General features: G+C 40.4%; 2 protein-coding genes and 1 long non-coding RNA gene across 4 annotated transcripts; 2 read left to right on the top strand and 1 right to left on the bottom strand.

The window, feature by feature from the left end:
- Positions 1-210: 210 nt before the first annotated feature.
- On the bottom strand, positions 211-1,863 carry LOC121805043. 2 transcript variants are annotated; one of them, XR_006051246.1, is made up of 3 exons: positions 766-1,863; positions 642-681; positions 211-544 (listed from the first exon to the last, which is right to left on the bottom strand). It is a non-coding gene; the product is annotated as an uncharacterized LOC121805043 (long non-coding RNA). The 2 variants fall into 2 exon arrangements; XR_006051247.1 differs by having other exon boundaries at positions 784-1,863.
- Positions 1,864-4,496: 2,633 nt separating this feature from the next.
- Positions 4,497-13,923, top strand: LOC121804472 (histone acetyltransferase HAC1-like). The gene is made up of 17 exons (XM_042204026.1): positions 4,497-4,729; positions 5,518-5,858; positions 6,353-6,464; positions 6,681-6,993; positions 7,075-7,578; positions 7,729-9,521; positions 9,884-10,180; positions 10,264-10,542; positions 10,718-10,846; positions 11,124-11,324; positions 11,418-11,560; positions 11,662-11,974; positions 12,136-12,275; positions 12,394-12,472; positions 12,578-12,967; positions 13,130-13,347; positions 13,428-13,923. Exons 2-17 carry the CDS (start codon positions 5,665-5,667, stop codon positions 13,537-13,539), a joined length of 5,217 nt encoding a protein of 1,738 aa, XP_042059960.1. The 5' UTR covers positions 4,497-4,729; positions 5,518-5,664; the 3' UTR covers positions 13,540-13,923.
- Positions 13,924-16,963: 3,040 nt separating this feature from the next.
- On the top strand, positions 16,964-18,612 carry LOC121803141 (LRR receptor-like serine/threonine-protein kinase RGI5). The gene has a single exon (XM_042202842.1). It carries the CDS (start codon positions 17,079-17,081, stop codon positions 18,300-18,302), a length of 1,224 nt encoding a protein of 407 aa, XP_042058776.1. The 5' UTR covers positions 16,964-17,078; the 3' UTR covers positions 18,303-18,612.
- The last annotated feature ends 1,780 nt before the right edge of the window (positions 18,613-20,392 follow it).

Raw genomic sequence — 20,392 nt, 5'->3', positions numbered from 1 at the left:
GTAATACCCGCCCCTTTTATTATCTTTTTTTTCGTTATCTTTAATGTCGAACTAGAGATTTATCGCTTTCTTGTTTCGTTGAGTTAAATGGAACTCATTGCCCCTTTGTTGATACTTAATGTTGTTAGTTCGCGAAAAAAAATGAAAATTAAAATTAAAATTAAAATTAAAGTGAGAGTCGAACGAACTAAACCAATCTAATAATGAACATTGAGGAAGAAAATGAAGATATCATTCCCGAACTAAAGTGTTCGCATACATCTCAAATAATACATTAACTTACATGATCATCGTACGCGTGGGTTATGAATTGAAGAAAAAGAATATTGGATGCTATTACAAAACATTCATGAATGGGCCAAAAAGCTTAAGAAATTAAACCTTGTAATGCTTGCACTCCGGGCCTCTTTTCCCTAAGCCCGGGCCTCTTTTCCCCAAGCCCAAATCGCACTCCTCCACGACCCGTGTCCGGCCAGCCCGTCGAGCAGAGGGCGACGAACCCAGGTCTCGGACAGCAATGTGGCAGCCAAGTCACCTTCCCCACCTGCAAGATACAAACGAGTTTCAATGACAAGGAACATCCTTTTGGAGCAATGTTTAAGGCAAACAAGGCTTTATTAAAGAGGAAATTAGAGGCTGACCAAGATGGCAAAGTCAGCTCTGTAGTGTCCTCCTCTCAAGCTGCAAAACAAGGACAAAAACAAATAAATTACCTAAGTACATAGCAGCTACCTAAGTGGAGGAATGAGAGCAACAAAGCTTTACAAGGTAGGATCAAAGCACCATGCCAAAAAGGGCAAGTCAGCCCTGCATCTCTTCCCTCTCTCCCAACCGCTCCAGCTCCTCACCTGTATCTACCTGCAAAACTAAACAAGACACATAAATGTTAGCACTTGGGCTCAGGCAAAACACCAAGTTCCTTAAATTAGAGTGCTGCAAGGTGGATCAAATAAAGGGATATGCTGCAAAATGAAGACAAACTGCAGTATCAGCCATTTATTTCACCCAAGTACACCACACTCTCGCCTATAAAACCCCCCTCAACACCACCGATGGATATCCTCCCACACACTTTGAAATTTACAGCCACAATAGCAAGTTTGAGAGTTAGTGAGTGAGTAAAGTTTCTGCAGAGAGTTCTTGCACCAAGGGAAGTTCCTACTCTCCATAAGTAACACCAAGGAATTTCGAGGGAGAGGCAACGGCAGGGAGCAAGAGAGGATCAGCCAACAAGTCACACGAAACACCAAGTGAGGTAAACCATAGCACCCCTCTCTTGCATCATATAGAACAGCCACATGAACAATTCCAGAACTTAGAATCATAGGCAGCATGCTCACGTAGGAAAATCATAGCGATGGGATCAACGATTAATCAGTTACCATAGCTACTGCCCAAATATCGGTATAAACATGTCAAGTAATTCCCTACCAAGAGCTAATTCCAGTGAGCTAAATTTTTCCCCAATATCAAAACTTTAGAACATCATGATCAAATTGCCCAACATAGCTACTACCGAATTAAACCACAAATTAAGCTAAGTTGGAGAAGAAGGGAAACTTAGCTCTTCACGGGGCGGCTGTTCAGCAACGGCGTGGAGATAGGGGCTCCGCCGATTCCTTACGATCTAGAGGTTCCTAATCTTGAAAGTGAGAGAGAGAGATCGACGGAAGTGGAACCCGATATGCGGAAGAGGCGGATCCGGCGACGCAGATGAGCGGCGATTTCGCCGAGGGGAGGAGAGATAGGAGTAGGCAGAAGAGAAACTGCCGTGTTCCTCCATAAATTAGGGATTCGATTTTTGGGAAACAGCGATGTGAAGTGGGGAAGAGGTCTCGGTGGAGGAGAGGAGCACAAATGGGTCATTAATTTGGGCTACTCCAATATTTAATTAATATGTTGGGGCCTTTTGTTTAATTAAAGGAATTGGGCCTAAATAATAAAAGTGGGTGCTCTCATTTCATTAAGAGGGCCGATTAATTCTGGTAGGGACTCACTAAATATATGTTGAGATGTTGAGACAAGAAATTAATTAGTTTGGGATCCAGAATTTTTTTGTTGGGATTTGAAATTCTTTTGGCCTAGTTGGAAATTATTTAACGTTTTAGCTTGGAGCTTAGTTAAGTCCCGAATAATTTATTAAATTTCCAAGGATGAAGAATAGTAAGTTTGGGGACGCGAAAGCCGACCGGCGTCGCCTCGCGACGCCATGGGCACTCTTAAGAAAATTTGAAGAAAAGAATTAGAAGGGATTTTTTTTCAAGAATCCATATTTTATTAAATGAGAGCACAAGTAATTGTGTTAGAGAAAATAGAATTTCTCCGGATTCAGTAAAGAGAAAAATTAAATTCTGCAGAGCAGTGAAGCTCGAGGTAAGATTAAGAAAAATTCTATAAACCGAGACTAAGATATAGGTGCTATCCAATAGGCTGCATGCATTATTTTCTCAAGAGAAATAGTTAAAGTACTAATTAGCGTGTTACGCTATTTTCAAAGGATAAATTACTCAATGGCAAGTGAGGCCAACACGAGAGTTGTTATAAGGAAAAAAGCTCGGAGGTGGGCATTCTTTTCGAAACGTGATTTTAGTATGAATATGTGAATCTTTTCTAAACATGTTTGTGATGTCATGTTTTGCTTTTACGATTACCTATCTGCTTGGCTATGCCAATCATGTTAAATCGAATTCGGGTCCCAATAGGGCTGCAAACCCTACTCGGACTAGTGTACACATATGGAGATCGTGTGCTAGCTTTCGAGTTGGCCGGTCCAGTGACCGTCTTGGAATGTGGCCACATTCCCGGTTCACATACGTTCAGATATGGTATCTATGTTATGTGATTGCGCAATCAATTTTATGAATTGAAAGGAATTTAGTAACTCGGGTCTTTTAAAATGAAAACCTCGTGTTCACTCAACTGTGATTGACAAATTTAAATGAACTTATTTTTGGCACTATGTCCACTGAGTATATCAAGTACTCAGCCCTGCATGTTTCTTTTCTAACGTGCAGGTTGAACGTGAACGAAGAGACGAAGGTGTTGGGAAATGACTATTAATAAGTAATTAGGTATCCCAAAGTAGTATGTCTTCATACATACTATTTTGTCTTGGACTCTTCTGCTGCAGTAGAACTATGTTCTAGGAATTTATGAATTTAGTCTCGATACTCTGATTTTCTTTTGACTATGTACCCGTTCGCCTTCGAAACCATTATCTTGAGTTGAATTGTTCACTTATGTTAAATCCATGGTTTATGAGATTATTTTTAGTCACGGAATAGCTACGCTCACTAGTACTAGGGAGTTGTGGTCGTGGCAGACATATACATATAGATTATTAGCACATAATATCACGTGCTCGCTCCATCTCTCAAAAATAGGAATTTTTGAAACGTCGCGAGTTTTAATGCAAAATTGATAAAGTAAGATATAGATAGAAAAAAAGTTTGTTAGTGGAAAATGAGTCTCATCTCATTAGGGTTAAAAAAAATTTATAGATAGAAAGTTTCTATTTTTAGGACACTGAAAAAAAAAAAGAGAAAATTTTAATTTTTAGGAGACGGGGTATTATTTTTCTCTTAAAACTCTGAAGTTAACAATAACGAACTTAGATTTGGGTGCCAATTTCACAATCAGGGTTTATTTGGAAGAGTTACAGTTGCCACTTGCCACTACTCTAGAAATTCTGAAAATCACTATTTGGATCGGTCAATTTGTATATAAACATTGAAAGCATGTTAACAATGCAATTAATTAATATGAATTGAAAATATACCTTAATAGGACTATAGGAGTGCATGAATTTTATAAATTGAATAACTTACAATTTTTATTCTCTAAATAATCGACGTGACTATCGACTTCTCCATGTGTTCTACTATTACTTCCTTGCAATATTCATTCATTTACCTCACACAATGACGAGATTTTCATTCATCTTTAGAATGTAAGCCGATTTCTACTAAGTGTTTTCTAGATCTAGAATGTGTTTCATACCGTTCATTCATTTCACATAATGACGATATTTTCACTCATTTTTAACAATGTAAGCCTAATTAAGCCAAATGTGTTCTCTAGATCTAGAATGTTTTTTCATGCACGATCTAAACTAGTTGAGTTCACCCATGCATACCAAGTTTGTGAAACTAGTGTCGAGGACCCGAGGTCAAGTTTTAGTTTTGTTCATTAATTATTAATTCAAGTATTTATAGTATAACATAGCTCAAATTAAGCCTCTATAATTAATGCTCCTATAAAATTTCATGCAATGGAGGATTATTTAATGTGTTATATTGAAAAAGAACAACGTAGAGCATACTAATAAAATAGAAAAAAAAAATTTATTTTTGAAATGTACATACGAGTCATAAAAAAGGAAACTATGTTAGTTTGAGTCTTTGAAAGTAAGAGACATATTGAGTAAAAACTAAAAAATGACCCAATATATGTTTAATTCTGGGCATAACTGATTGTAAACCGTAGTACATGTAACAAAAAAAGGAAAATTCACTAGACTCCAACAATTAACGAAAATACCCAACTCCTAATTCAATTCTTTTCTTCCACGAATCATCGCTCTTCACCGCGTCAACAAACGACGTCGTTCGAGCATCGGCGCCGCCATTTTCGGCTGGCTTTTAAATTTCTTGTTTGCATAATTGATTGCTTGTTTCAGCCCCTGCTTATCGCGATTGCATTGTTGTTCGCCGTCATTGATTTGCACTGGGTGAGTTGATTTTTAGCACTTTGTTGAATTCATCTGTTCATTGCTATTGTTTTCGATCAAACTTAGTGCTCGAATTTGATTTCCCCCAAATTTGATCATAGCCTTGATGGATGCTGTGTATAGCTTAATCCTCTGTTTGCGATTGATTTGAGACTGTGAATTTGATTGGAATGCTCCAATTTAGTTTAATTATGATTAATGTTATGTATGTGATCAGGGTTCTGAACTAGTACTTGATATTCTCAGCAATTAATTTAGTTATTGCTTGATTATGGTCAAGCAATTGATAGTAATCCTGTTAAATCTTTTTGTTATGCTTAAGACTGTTTCCAGCATGTATTTATCAGTGGAAGATTGAATTTTTATCGCATTGGGTTATCCGAGTTAGGGGCTTGTGCCACCACCTAGATGGATCACATTCTCTGAAAAAGGCTTCACCGCCAAAATATGCGGGAAAAGCCACTGCTCCTATGCGATGTTTATATAACTTCATGTAGTCTAATGCCCATCGTAACTTTTATTTGAAGTGAAATTTTCCTAATTGATGACTTGATGTTATAAATAGTGTGGCCCTTGAAGTTAGTTATGTGAATTGGACGTTGCATAGCAACTTAAGGAGTTAAAGATTAAGTTTGTGATGTTGCTATAAACTCTAAAGAAACCGGACATAACTCCCTGGAAGAGATGGGACTGCAATTGCATCATGTGTGCATGCTAAACTTTGTTTTATTTTCTTGAATTCTCGGTTGTTTGTCTATAGTTTGATGCCCTTTCTTTTCATTTTACAGGAACTCTGATCAGATTTGGACCATTTGGTTATGTTGTCCCTATTTGCATTGGTGGAAGTTTCACTTTATATAGCTGTAATTGTCCAACTAGTTTTTAGTTGTTTCTACATGGAACTCTGACTACATATTTGTTGAGCCAAATAAAGTATGAATTTGCAAACGCACCATTCTGGGCAGTTCGCGGGGCAGGTACCAAACCAAGCTGGTACCATGCTGACTGGGATACCACAGCAAAATGGAAATCCTATGCCTAACCAGATGCAAAATCCAAGTATGCATAGGAGTATGCAGAATATGGGTCCTGAATATGTGAAAACACGCAGATATATGCAAGAAAAGATGTAAGAATTTTCATTACTTATACCCATCCATCAGTGGAATACTTCACTGTTATGACTGCTATAGTGAACTAGTTTATGGTTTTTCCAAGTCAGATGTTATGATTTTTGATTCGTTAGAAATTGAAATATACAAAGCAACTTTCTTGGGAATGTGTTATTAAGAATGCAGTATTTGATTCCAGTAGTATTTTTTACAGTGGTGGTTGCTCTTTTCAAATTTACTTGAATTTATGATTTCTTGTTGCAGTAGAACACCTTCTCTTGATAATTGACAATAAATGAGCAATCGGATACATGTCTGGCTTAGCCTTACTCAAAACAAGGCATTGTAGGAAAGATTAGCCTGATTAACTTGTGCACTGTGCTAACTTGTCATGGAAGACAAGGTTGTTGGAAAGCTTCGATTTTTATGAATTAAGCGCTAGATATCACTCCATATACATGCTGCTTTAAATTGACGGAGGTGCTAAAGTTGATGCTTTTATCTGTTGCAGATGGGAATTTCTTATGCAGCGACGTCAACAGTCTCATGAGGTGTCACAGAAGAAAATGATTGATTTAGTTAAACGTTTAGAAGAGGCTTTATTCAAGAGTGCCACAACAACGGTGTGTTGCATGTTATTCTTCTCTAACGACATCTGCTTATACTGCATCATTTCTTCTGAGTTCTGACAATATATTTCTTCTTGTAATTTGAAAAAAAAATGCTTTTTTATGGATAACATTTTTTTCCTTTTGATAAAACATGTGTGAAAGTGTTTTCAGGTGTATCTAAGCCTTATTTACTAGAATTAAGATTCATTTTCCTGTGGGTTGTGTCAGGAAGAGTACTTGAACCTAGCAACTTTGGAAAGCCGTCTCCATGTTCTGATCAAGCGACTGCCTATGAGTAATCACAACCAACAATTCTCTCATTCTAATTCGTCTCCTTCTATTGGTACAATGATTCCAACTCCAGGATTGCAACAAAGTGGAAGTTCTAACATAAATGGGACCCAATCTGTAGATAGCTCACTTATGGTTAACAATAGCTCCAACACAATTGGACCCAACGGTGCCAATTCTGGGAACTACATGATGCATGGAAATGGGTCTTCCAGCCATGTCCATGGTGGTGCTTTTGGTTCATCTGATGGTACTTTTGTATTCTGATCCATAGCATTAATTTTGACTTGCTCATGCACTCTTATCTTATCTCACACATTATTTGTTTTAGGAGCTCTATCTGGTGGATATCAACAGTCATCTTCTGTTTTCTCTGTCAATTCTGGGGGAAATAGCATGGTGACATCCATGGGTTCTCAGAGGATGGCCAGCCAAATGATGCCTACTCCTGGATTTAATAATTCCAACAGTAGTGAAGTGAATAACAATGCTAATAACCAGTCGTTCATGAATATGGAGTCATCCAATAACGTTGGTGCATTTCAAGCTGGTGAATCATCTATGCTATCACAGTCTATGCAGCAAAAGCAGCGTGCTATTGGCCAAAACAGTCGTATCCTTCATAATATTGGAGGCCACATGGGTGGTGAAATCAGATCTACGCTACAGCAGAAGTCTTATGGATTATCAAATGGTCCTTTAAATAAGGGGCTGGGCATGATGGGTAACAATATGTCCACGATGAATGGTCCTGGAATATCAGGAACAATGTATGGAAACTCCAATAAGCCCATGCATCAAAATTTTGACCAACAGCAGCGACCAGTAATGCAGGGTATGGTGCTCTTTCTTTTAGATACACTTTTCCTTTTGTATGCGCCTGTGATATGTTGTGAAAAACATAACAAAATAGTGTTTACTAAGAAACTTTATCTCTGTTGAGCTCTTAAGTTTTGTTCTCACTGCAAGGTATTCTGTGTGATAGGTGATGGATATGGAATTAGTGCTTCTGAGGCCTCAGGGTCGGGAAACTTGTTTTCATCAGTTGGATCAATGATGAATAACCAGAGCTTGAATGCTGTATCCATGCAGTCGGTGCCAAAAAACTCTCCTATAATGGTTAATAGTCAGTCTCATGTACGCTTGCAACAAGCGACTACAACAGTGAAATCTCAACCAATTGATCAATCGGAGAAATCGAATAATCAGCCACAGTATTCAGTTAGAGAAAATCTTGCACAACCTACTCAACAATTACAACAGCAGTCTCATCAATTTCAGCGCCATCAAGTTGTCCAGAATCAGGTCCAACGAAGGCAAACTCAAAACCAGTTTGCCGTAAAGAATGAACCTTTTAGTCAATCTCACCTATCGATAAATATGGTTTCTGAGACAAAGCCAGGGCATGGGTCGGAGAATCGTGGTGAAGGTATGCAATCACAAGGCTCTGATCCCTTTCATTTCTCTGATACACACAGTCAGTCCCAACATAACTCTATGGAAGACCGATCTAGAGGGCAGATGCTGTCCCATCATTCTGGTACACCGGATGTGACCTCATCACTCGGTCAATCTTCTGATCAGATGCAACAGTTTTTTCATCCACAACAATTTTCCAACTCAGGAAGTGATTTTGGTGGAATTCAACCAGATGCGTCCTTGCATGGTCAATGGCATTCCAATTCTCAAGATGTGTCTCATGTATCAGGAAGACTCTCACAGGATCAAAATGTGCAAGACGAATTCCAGCATAGATTAGTAGGCCAAGATGTAGCTCAATTAAATAATTTATCATCTGAAGAATCAATAATTGGTCAATCTGATGCTTCTAGATCAGCAGAACCTCCCAGCGAGAGCAATGGTGCGTGCCGATCTAATTACCTTAATCGCGAACGACAGTTCAAGAACCAACAGCGGTGGCTCTTGTTTATGCGACATGCTCGGCGATGTCCTGCTCCAGAAGGCAAATGCCAAGAGTCTAACTGCTTGACAGTTCAAAAGCTATTGAAACATATGGAACATTGCAATGTATTTCAGTGTCCGTATCCACGTTGTTGTGCTACCAGAGTTTTACTCAATCATCATAGACGCTGTCGTGATGCAAGCTGTCCTGTCTGTGTTCCTGTGAAGAGTTATGTGCAACAGGCGCAAATGAAGGTATTTGCTCGTGAGCCTGACTCCATCAATGGTTCCAGTAAATCATTTGATACTGCTGAAACTGCTGGAAGGTCAATGCCTAAGATAAGCCCTGTGATGCCTGAAACTCCTGATGATCTAAAACCTTCCATTAAACGCATGAAAACTGAACAAGTCCCACAGCCTGTAGTCCCTGAAACAGAAACTCCCGTTGCACCGCCTTTTGCTGTAAATGAATCTCCCATTCAGGATGCACAGCATCCTGAACAGTATGATGTATCTCATATTCCTATGAAGCATGAAAGTAGTCAAGTGAAAGTGGAAATTCCTGGAAGTCTTGGACAGTTGAATTCCAAGAACATCGAAATGAAAAGGGATAACTTGGATGATAAGTACACCCGAAAGCCCCCAAAACCTGAAGGAGATACCATTTCATCGAAAAATCCTGTTGGATATGGTACACACGAGGTTGTTAAGAATGAAAAGGAAATGGGACTAGCTAAGATGGAAAATCCACCACTACCTTCTGAGAGTACATCCAAGTCTGGGAAGCCAAAAATTAAGGGAGTGTCGATGACAGAGTTATTCACCCCTGAACAAGTCCGGCAGCATATTGCAGGTCTTAGACGTTGGGTTGGGCAGGTCAGTAAAGTACTCTTCTGTCATGTCTACTTTACCAAACTTGTGATTGCATCTTTTCTGATCAATAAGATTGCCGCAGACATGCTACATGGATGCACTCCTTTATAAAGCCCCGAATATCATTTACATGTGGAAGTATCATTTTCGTTAATTTGTGTGGTTGTTCGACAACTGATTCTTCTTTTGTTTCTGTTTGTATTCAGCCTATTATTTGAATTTCCAATATTTTGGCATTGAAAAATAGATTCTACAAAATATGTGGATGTCTTTAGCTGAACTCAGTACCTTTTGCCATTAATTCTTATGACACTTGATGTATATTCATCACTATCTTGAACTACGACGCACCTTTTGTTACACAGAGCAAAGCAAAAGCAGAGAAGAACCAGGCAATGGAGCATTCAATGAGTGAAAACTCTTGCCAGTTGTGTGCAGTTGAGAAGCTTTCCTTTGAACCGCCCCCTATCTATTGTACACCCTGTGGTGCCCGCATTAAAAGGAATCATATGTATTATACCATTGGAGCTGGTGAAACTCGGCATTTCTTTTGCATCCCATGTTATAATGAGGCCCGTGGGGACACAATTGTGGTTGATGGAAGTACTATTCCGAAGGCAAAGATGGAGAAAAAGAAAAATGATGAGGAAACTGAAGAATGGGTATGTCATATCTGTTCAACCTCATGTTCTGTTTTGGCCATGAGAAATTTCTCCTAGTGTTACTAAAAATGTACTCTATGCAGTGGGTTCAATGTGACAAGTGCGAAGCTTGGCAGCATCAGATCTGTGCGTTATTCAATGGTAGAAGAAATGATGGCGGACAAGCTGAATATACTTGTCCAAATTGTTATATGGAAGAAGTCGAAAGAGGAGAACGCATGCCATTACCACAGAGCGCTGTTTTAGGTGCAAAAGATTTGCCTAGAACAATTTTGAGTGACCACATGGAGCAGCGGTTATTTACAAAGCTGAAACAAGAAAGGCAGGATAGAGCAAAGGCTCAAGGAAAAAGTTATGATGAGGTGACCCTAAACCTCCTTTTTCTCTCTTTGAAAACACTACCAATCAGAAGATTTTAATAGTAGGCCTTACTGATTAACAATTTCCTACAGTGGAAAATTAACTATATGACAAATTGAATCTAAATATCATACTTATTCCAGATTTTTCGTGTGCTTGCTCTTATTACTGTGCCAGGTCCCAGGAGCGGAATCACTTGTTGTTAGAGTGGTGTCATCAGTGGACAAGAAGTTGGAAGTTAAACCAAGATTTCTTGAAATTTTCCAGGACGAGAATTATCCAACGGAATTCCCATATAAGTCTAAGGTGTGATATATACACAAATCTATTAGGAAAAGACACACAAAACACTGTCATTTTTAATTGAGAGACAAATAAGATATACATAAACTAAGCAGGTTGATAGTATCGCTTAATATATCTTGCGGTGGCATATGGTATAGTTAGTAACCGGAGTATAATAGAATCCTTATATATGCACGTAGATTAGTTTAGTATCTACATGTAGCAAAAAAGGATAATCTATCTGGTATTAGATTCATGTGTCATTATAATTATTAACACTTTCATTTCTATGTACCAGGTTGTATTATTATTTCAAAAAATTGAAGGTGTTGAAGTATGCCTGTTTGGCATGTATGTTCAAGAATTTGGATCAGAGTGTCAACAACCCAATCACCGCCGGGTCTACCTTTCTTACTTGGACTCTGTTAAGTATTTCAGGCCAGATGTCAGGGCAGTGAGTGGAGAGGCTCTTCGGACATATGTGTACCATGAAATTCTGGCAAGTTTCTGGATATTGTCATTTTTCAACCAGAATTGGCTGCAAAATTGTGGTTTGCATTCAGTTAACAATAATATATTCTTCTTTGTTCAGATTGGATACTTGGATTATTGTAAGAAGCGTGGTTTCACTAGCTGCTATATTTGGGCTTGCCCTCCGTTAAAGGGAGAAGACTACATTTTGTATTGCCATCCAGAAATTCAGAAGACACCAAAATCTGATAAACTTCGGGAATGGTAAGCTCAATACGTTTTACGGTTATGGGGAGACCTGTAGTCTTGGGTTGTCTGCTGCTAATAGCCTAATACACACCCTTGAATCGTATTTTTGGTTAAAGGTATCTGGCAATGTTGCGGAAAGCTGCAAAGGAAAACATTGTGGTCGAACTTACTAATATGTACGATCATTTCTTTGTCACCACTGCTGAATGTAGAGCAAAGGTAACTGCTGCTAGGTTGCCATACTTCGATGGGGATTATTGGCCTGGTGCTGCAGAGGACATAATCTTCCAATTTCAACAAGATGAGGATGGGAGAAAACAGCATAAGAAGGGACCTTTAAAGAAAACCATTACCAAAAGAGCTCTCAAAGCATCTGGCCAAACAGATCTATCTGGCAATGCATCGAAGGATCTGATGTTGATGCATAAAGTAAATTCCTCTGTTTCATCATTCTTGATCTGCATATGCTATTGCCAAATTTTATTATCTATATATTTTATGGATAGTTATTTTTGTAGTGTTATCTATTGAAGTAAAAGTCTTGCTTGCTGCTTCTATTTCTTCTTTATTTACTTACATCGTTTCCATAGCTGGGCGAGTCAATACTTCCGATGAAGGAAGACTTTATCATGGTTCACTTGCAACATGCATGCTCACATTGCTGCATTCTGATGTTCTCGGGTAAAAGTTGGTCTTGCAGACAGTGCAAGAATTTTCAGCTTTGTGACAGGTGAGAGCTTTACACCTCCATCTCACTTTTCCCAAGGAGAAATTAATGATTTCTTGCTGATAATTTAGGGGATACTAATCCTGCTGCTTATTCATCGAACATATCCTTTTCACTTCAGGTGCTATGATGCTGAGAGAAAACGTGAAGACAGGGAGAGGCATCCTATCAATCTGAAGGACAAGCATTCATTATATCCGGCAAGTTCATATCCTTAAACTGGAGGGTGTTTCCTCTTCTGCAGTTGCTCTATTTATTTTGCCTTAGTATATAGCGTTTTGAGTAAGAAATTCATGAATTGGCAGGTTGAGATCAATGGTGTGCCCGATGATACCAAAGACAAAGATGAGATTCTGGAGAGTGAATTTTTTGACACCAGACAGGCTTTCCTTAGCCTTTGTCAAGGAAACCATTATCAGTATGATACCCTTCGTCGAGCTAAGCATTCCTCGATGATGGTCCTCTATCACCTCCACAATCCTACTGCTCCAGCTTTCGTGACAACATGTAATGTATGTCACCTTGATATTGAAACCGGGCAAGGTTGGCGCTGCGAGACATGCCCCGACTATGATGTATGCGATGGGTGTTACTCGAAGGATGGGGGAATCGATCATCCTCACGTATTAACAAATCATCCATCTAATGACCGTGATGCACAGAACAAAGAGGCTCGGCAGTTGAGAGTGACACAGGTACGCATGCTAACAATGACAACGTCGTAAGTGAGATACACTACTAGAATTCAAAAGTGCTTGAACAATCACAAAAATCCAAGTGAATATACTTCTCTTTTACACGGTGGTTTATGCGTATCATGGTTTACGAGAGGTAACTCTTAATGTTTGTACTTGCAGTTGAGGAAAATGCTTGATCTATTGGTGCATGCCTCTCAATGCCGATCGCCACACTGCCAATATCCAAACTGTCGCAAGGTGAAGGGACTTTTCCGACACGGTATGATCTGCAAGGTACGTGCTTCAGGAGGCTGTGTTTTATGCAAGAAAATGTGGTATCTCCTTCAGCTTCACGCTCGGGCATGTAAAGAATCTGAATGCAGTGTGCCACGATGCAAGTAAGCTCTCGCCTGAGCTAATCTCTCATTCACATACATTATCATAAAAGCCACATTCTCACACTCGCCTACTGATGCAGGGACTTGAAGGAGCATATGAGAAGGTTGCAACAGCAGTCCGATTCTCGACGAAGGGCTGCTGTGATGGAAATGATGAGGCAACGGGCCGCAGAGGTGGCCGGCAGTTCTTGATGTCCAACAATGTACATAGAGTAGAGACAGCATATCAAGAAAAAAAAGCTCTCACATAGGTAATTTAATGTGGATATAACTGTTTTGTTTATGGAAGAAGAAGGGATCTGTGTTTCTGACGGTACGACCAGCCTCCATTCCCCGATGATGACGAAGCTTATTTTTGTTCCATAACTTGTCCTGGTGAAGGTTGGTTGTCAGGGAAGTTTATAAGTTAGGAGTGTTGATAAGTTATTCTTTGATTTTATTGTATTTTCATCCCTTTTGATGGCAGTGTACTATAGCTGTTTTGATCTGTATAAGATTGAAAGAAACAAGAGAAATCCTCTCACTTTTTCTCCAATAGTTTATTATATGAGTGACATTCCACGCTAATTTTGGCAATTACTTGTGTCTAATGACCTACAACTTATTGACAAAGGATAAGATTTGTTTTGTATTATTGTGAAACAATGACACCAACATCTTGGTTAATACTTATTTCCCCCATCAAGTAAAGTGGAGTCGAGTCCGTTTTGTTGCAAGTTCACATACTTTCGGAGGTTGAGATAATTTTATTGGGCCATAAATAGGTAAATTTATGCATACATATATATACACACACATTTGAATTTGAGCAATCACGGGATGCACAAAATGTTAAGAAGTTGGAGGTGCAAAGCTTGAAATTCGGAGCCACTTGTGCTTATTATTATTGTCTAGTTGTTTGTGACTATTCAATCATGTCCAATATAGAGTTCCGTTATACTACTAGTATTCTCTAGAGTCTACACCCTTTTCTACAATTTTGATCAAGAGCCTCTAGCTAGACCTCACAAACTCGTTATACTACTCATGTAGTGTGAGGACGTAAAGAAGTAAAGAAAACACAGATTTACGTGGTTCGACGTAAGTCTACATCCACGGACGAAGTTGAGCCGGTTGTGTTATTGATCAAGATCGAAACAGGGTTACAAACTCAAGCTAGAAACTCGACTAGCTATACAACTCTCAAGACTAAGAATGAAGCTATGAATTCAAGTGAAAACTACACAAGACTCAATATCTTTTATCTTTCTTGATTTCTTGCTCTCTCTGTTTCTGAATGTGTTGTTTCTCTAATGCATGCATGAGTGCTCTCCACGGCTTAAGTATGAGTAGACTGACTCGTAGCTCCTCTCCCCATTCTCAACCGACGCGGTTATAACCGCTACGTGAGCTGGTCGCTCATTAACCGCATACAACAGAATCTCCAACCACATCTATTCTTCAACCACACGTAACATGTAGCGTCTAGGCTTTGATAAACCAAAACGGTCTACTAGCACGGGGGGGGGGGGGGGGGGGGGGAAACTGCACAAATTCAGACGGATAACAGAGAAAATGCCTCAAGGAAGACCAGCTCCCTAAATGTGTAGTCTTATGCGGCTTCGGATTGCGTGAGATCACATTCCTTGGCTTCCTCTCATATCAGCATCAATACAGCACTCGCAACGCATCTCCCGGGTGTCTCTTATCTCGTCCCTCCGAGACGAGACGGATGCGGGACGCGTTGCAGCATCCCGTCTCGTCACCATCCCGCCGAGACGCCCGTCCCACAGAGACGGATGGTGAGTTGACGCTCATTCGCCGGCCCGCGAGTGGGCTTCGTCACGCTGACGCAATAAATCATTTTTTAAAAAAAATTCGAATTTAATAAAAAAATTAAAAAATTAAATTATGTATTTTTTATTTTTTTAGGATTTTTAATTATGTTTTTTTTTTTATTTTTAAAGAATTTTAAGTTGTAATTTTATTTTATTTTAATGAAGTGTGTTTTTATTAATTGAATTTGTTGGAAATAAAAATAAAAATGAAATTGAATGAATAGTTAAGAGATGAGATGGTTAAGAGACGGATAAGAGATGGAGGATAGCAGGTTCTGTCTCTTAGTTAATAGATGGAGTGAAAAGTACAATGAGGCCCGTGAATAATTAAGAGACGGATAAGAGACAGCGTCGCGAATGGCCTTAACCACACGCATTCATTTCATATTCCCCATTGTAGTATTCTTTGAAATCACGTGCGAGGAGCACGTGATTCTTGAGTAGTGCGTGCAAACTTGGATTCAAAATAACGCTTTGGCTTCTCAAGATTCTTTCCTCCATTCTCTCACCACTTCCATGTAATTGTCGTCGCTTGAAAAATGATTAATCGAAATATCTATTCAATTCGATTTAGGCTAATCGACCAAACAAACATATAAATGCGAAACTCATTAATGATTTTAATTTACGTGACGAGTGCCAAAAAATGGAATTGGGCTTAGGTACAATACTATACATAAATCTTGTATACGAACACCAGTAAAATTATGAACAAAATTAACTTAAATGTGTTGACTAGAATTTCAAAAGTTTAAATTACTAGTATTATACCTTCGCAACAGACCTGAGCTATCTTGTCCAATGAATTCTATTTAAAAAGTGTTGAGTGTATAAAATCATAAGTATTTTTTTCAACGATATCAAAATACTCATCTGGTCCGAAATAAATATATTTGTAGTCATTTGTTTGGATACGAAAGAAGTTGAATACTTGAATATGAAAGAGTAAATGCCAAAATTTGGTCCTGAACATATGTCTATTTTACCATTTTGGTCATAAACTTTATCTTTTGAATTGTTGCATCCTGGACATTTCAAATTGGATCACAATTGGTCCTAGACTAACTGCTCCATTAGTTTTTAACTGTCAACGGGTCTAATCCTGATTTTGATCAAATTAGACAGTCAATTATGATTTTTTACTCTCTAATTATTTCCTTAATTATTTAATAAATACTCATTTATTAAAATGTGGGCTACACAGTCAATTAAAATACATATTAGTCAAATTACACGCAAAAATTGTTTTCTCTGCAATATGCACACAAGTTAGACAGCTCTCTCCAATTCCTCAAGCAAACTAGAAAACGAGATGTGAAAGTTTGGGATTATGTGATTAATTAATGTCTAAATTGGAGGGAGGATTGGATCTATTTAGTAAAATTAATTTATTTGGTTGAAGAAAAAGTGCAAAAGATTTGAATGGGTGGTAACAATAGTTTGGTAGTGAAAACAAGATGTGATTGCGACCCCTTGATGGTAAAAATCCAGTTAGCTGTTGCTGCTAACTCCCAAGTGCCGTGTCAGATAAATTCCACTCTGTAAATCTCTTACACGCTTCAAACCAATTTATTTAATACTAAAATACTACACGCACTCTCTCTCCTGAAATTGGCCCAGAATTGTATACTTTCCTCTCTTTCACCCCTACCTAACATGCAAAGCTCTGAGATACTAATATTTGTCATTTGACATATATCTTGGCATTGTCGAATAGTCTACCAACAACGGTACAAAATAATCTCCAATTAATTAAATTCAGTAACACTGGATGCCGAAATTAACAATGCCACGTCAGATCCAAAGCCACCCTCACTATCACCAAATGCAATCACACTCCTCAGTCCTCACTGTCATTTTAAAGCATATTAAAGCCCCCCTCCCTCTCCATTCAATCTCTAGAATTTCAACAATATGGCCAAAAACTGGGTGGTGCTTCCAATCCTCCTCCTCCTCCTCTTCACTCAGTGCCACGAAGGCAGCACCCAAATCCACCCCACCGACCTCGCCGCCCTCCGCCAAATCAAGAACTCCCTCACCGACATCCCTTCCGCCGCCCCATTCTTCTCCACCTGGGACTTCTCCTCCTCCGATCCCTGCTCCTCCTTCGCCGGCCTCACCTGCTCCGACTCCCGCGTCACCATCCTCACCCTCGGCACCGGCCTCTCCGACTCCCCCGGCCTCTCTGGCTCCCTCTCCCCCGCCATCTCCCGCCTCTCCCACCTCACCCAGCTCATCCTCTTCGCCAGCATTGTCACCGGCCCCATCCCGCCAGACCTTGCCTCCCTCCGCCGCCTCAGGGTCATCTCCCTCACCAACAACCACCTCACCGGCCCCATCCCGCCGGAGCTCCTCCGCCTCCCGGACCTCCACACCCTCGACCTCAGCCGGAACCGCCTCTCCGGCGCCGTTCCTGCGCCAATCCCGGAGGCGCCCCACCTCAAGATCCTCGTCCTCGCCGGAAATCGCCTCTCCGGGGAATTTCCCGGCGTCCTTCCGTCGGATCTCATCCACCTCGACCTCAGCGGAAACTTACTCTCCGGCAAACTTCCGGCGACTTTGCCCCTGGCGCTCCGATACCTGTCGGCGGCGAGCAATCGCCTGTGGGGGCCACTCAGTGGGTCTCTGGACCCGCTGAGCGACCTCGCCTACGTGGACTTGAGCATGAACCAATTCAGTGGGCCCGTCCCGGGCTCGCTGCTCCGCCCTGGCGTGGCGACGCTCCTCCTCCAACGGAACAATCTCTCCGGCGGCATTCCGGCGTCGCCGCCTTGGCCGGCGGTGGAGGGGTCGACGGTGGACCTGAGCCACAACTTTTTGTCCGGGGAGGTGGGGGCGGCGCTGGCCGGGGTGGAGACGCTTTTCTTGAACAACAACCGGCTGAGCGGCGGCGTGGCGACGGAGTACGTGGAGAGCGTGGTGGTGGGGACCATGAAGACGCTCTACTTGCAGCATAACTACCTGACGGGATTCCCGTTGGAGGAGGGGTCGTCGCTGCCGGACGCGGCGGCGGTGTGCGTGTCGTATAATTGCATGGTAGCGCCGCCGTTGGGGCTGGCAGCGTGCCCCGTCAGCGCCGGAGACCAGCTATCGAGGCCGGCCTATCAGTGCGCCGGATTTCATAATTCTTTGGATTGATATTTTTGATATAGCTCTTCTTTTTTTTTTGAATTATATCGGTTGATATTATTAACCGGCTATTCTATGCAACACAAGATATAATAATTATAGATTTGATGAAATTAGAGGTATTGCAAAAGGATGGTATACAGAAGAAAAAAAAAGTTATTAAATCATGTGTTGTATAGAATTTCCATAATTCGCAGTATTGTATTGTAGTACTACAGTATAGGAAGGAGTGGCAATATAGGTTAGTGTCTTTCTCTTTTTACTTTTATACTTTTATATTTTGTTGGTGTTTGTTGGTAATTGTTTATTACTTTCAAATATATTTTGTCTTTGATACGAGAATATCTCTACGAATATTCTCATATCTCTATTATTTAGTTTAGTATTGATTTAGCATATATTTCTCATATATTATTAGGATCTTTATTTTTTTTTCTCTAAATCAGAGTAGTCTTATAAATAGCAGGCATTGTATTCTTCCCATTGAATCAGAAATACAATTATCCTATTTTATTTTTACGGTTTCATTTCAATTCGGTATTGTTCTTGGTTTGATCGACGGGCGAAACTCCCGCGGCTACCTAGACTACCTTTTATTCCTCCGCCGATCGCAATCGCGACGCCGGAATCTTGTTAAGGGAAATTATCCCTTAACGATTGGTGCTTTCATCTCCGTACTCATGGCTCGTTACACCAACGAGGATATCATTTCCTTGTGTGACCGGATCACGACTTTCTGCATCAGATTAAACAAGAGGTTGGATGCGGCTCACCCATGGCAGCAGGAGCGTGCTTCCTTCTACCAGCGTACCAGCTTCCACCGGATCCAGACCCGCCTTATGCCCTTCCGGCATACACCAACCACGCCGTTGATAATCCGTTCTACATGGCCTTTGATGCAGTTGCGTCGCCGCTGCAAGAGCTTGACCAAAGGATGGGGGTGTTTGCCGAGATGGAGTCTCATCTCTCTGTCACCGATCATCGCATGGACAACCTCCGTCCGCCTGATTTGCCTGATTCGGAACCACTTAATGCTCACCCGGATTGTGATAGGGCCATCGATCTTGTGAATCTCGTCTAGCAAATCTCGTCGAAGATCATCTACAATATTTTAGGGTATCTTTTATTTTAATTACTTATCTTTATTTATTTCCATATCTTTTGTAATCTTTTATTTTAATTATCTTGCTTGATTAGCAAGATAGGTTTAGAGTTTAGAATTCTATAAATTATAGAATTCTCTAGTATTTTGAAACATTGAGAAATAAAGTTAAAACTTGTTCTCATTCTGGTTCTGGCGGAAATCGCTCCCTAGCACCTCAACTAGGGTTTATCTTGTTCTTCGTAATCGTTCTTGTTCTTCGTTTTACTACAAGACCCTTGATCTATCGGACTTGAGCAGCAACGATTTATAGGGAAACGAAGAACAAGATAAACCCTAGTTGAGGTGCTAGGGGGCGATTTCCGCCAGAACCGGAATGAGAACAAGTTTTAACTTTATTTCTCAATGTTTCAAAATGCTAGAGAATTCTATAATTTATAGAATTCTAAACCCTAAACATATCTTGCTAATCAAGAAAGACAATTAAAATAAAAGATTACAAAAGATATGGAATATAACTAACTAAAATAAAAGATACTAAATCAAATAAAATAAAAGATACTGGAGATGATTTTTTGCGAGATTCACTAAATCGAGGACCCTATCAACTCTCCCTAGCACCTCAGGACCGTTGTCGGGGTTCAACCTACCGTCGCAAGCCCAACCGCTTTACCCTCCGGTTGTTCAACCGTCCCTTTTTGGAAGTCAGCCACAACCCTATTTCCACAACACTGACCCCTACAGGCAGCCGACGTCCCAGACCTACACCGATCCATGGCAGCAGGAGCAGATAGACTGTCGCCGCCACCACTGCAGCACTACTTCCACAATCAGCTGCCGCCATCACACGACGACCACCAGCCGCCCTACACCGAGCAGCCCACTACCCGCTGGTGTCCACTGTCGGGTGACAACCGCACAGCAGCGCCACTATCGACTGTTGTTATCCAGCCATATAGAGACTGCCCAATGGAGGCCGTCGTCGTACACTATGAAG

Source organism: Salvia splendens, chromosome 5 (genome assembly GCF_004379255.2).
Source record: "Salvia splendens isolate huo1 chromosome 5, SspV2, whole genome shotgun sequence".
NCBI lineage: Eukaryota > Viridiplantae > Streptophyta > Magnoliopsida > Lamiales > Lamiaceae > Salvia > Salvia splendens.
This window is presented reverse-complemented; position numbering and strand designations above follow the sequence as displayed.

Bases quoted from the DNA above. Each gene is read 5' to 3' on its own strand.
- LOC121803141 (XM_042202842.1), top strand. From the start codon at position 17,079: ATGGCCAAAAACTGGGTGGTGCTTCCAATCCTCCTCCTCCTCCTCTTC.
- LOC121804472 (XM_042204026.1), top strand. From the start codon at position 5,665: ATGAATTTGCAAACGCACCATTCTGGGCAGTTCGCGGGGCAGGTACCA. The intron at 10,181-10,263 runs GTATGTCATATC...TACTCTATGCAG, and splicing joins ATGAGGAAACTGAAGAATGG to TGGGTTCAATGTGACAAGTG. The intron at 13,348-13,427 runs GTAAGCTCTCGC...CTACTGATGCAG, and splicing joins TGCAGTGTGCCACGATGCAA to GGACTTGAAGGAGCATATGA.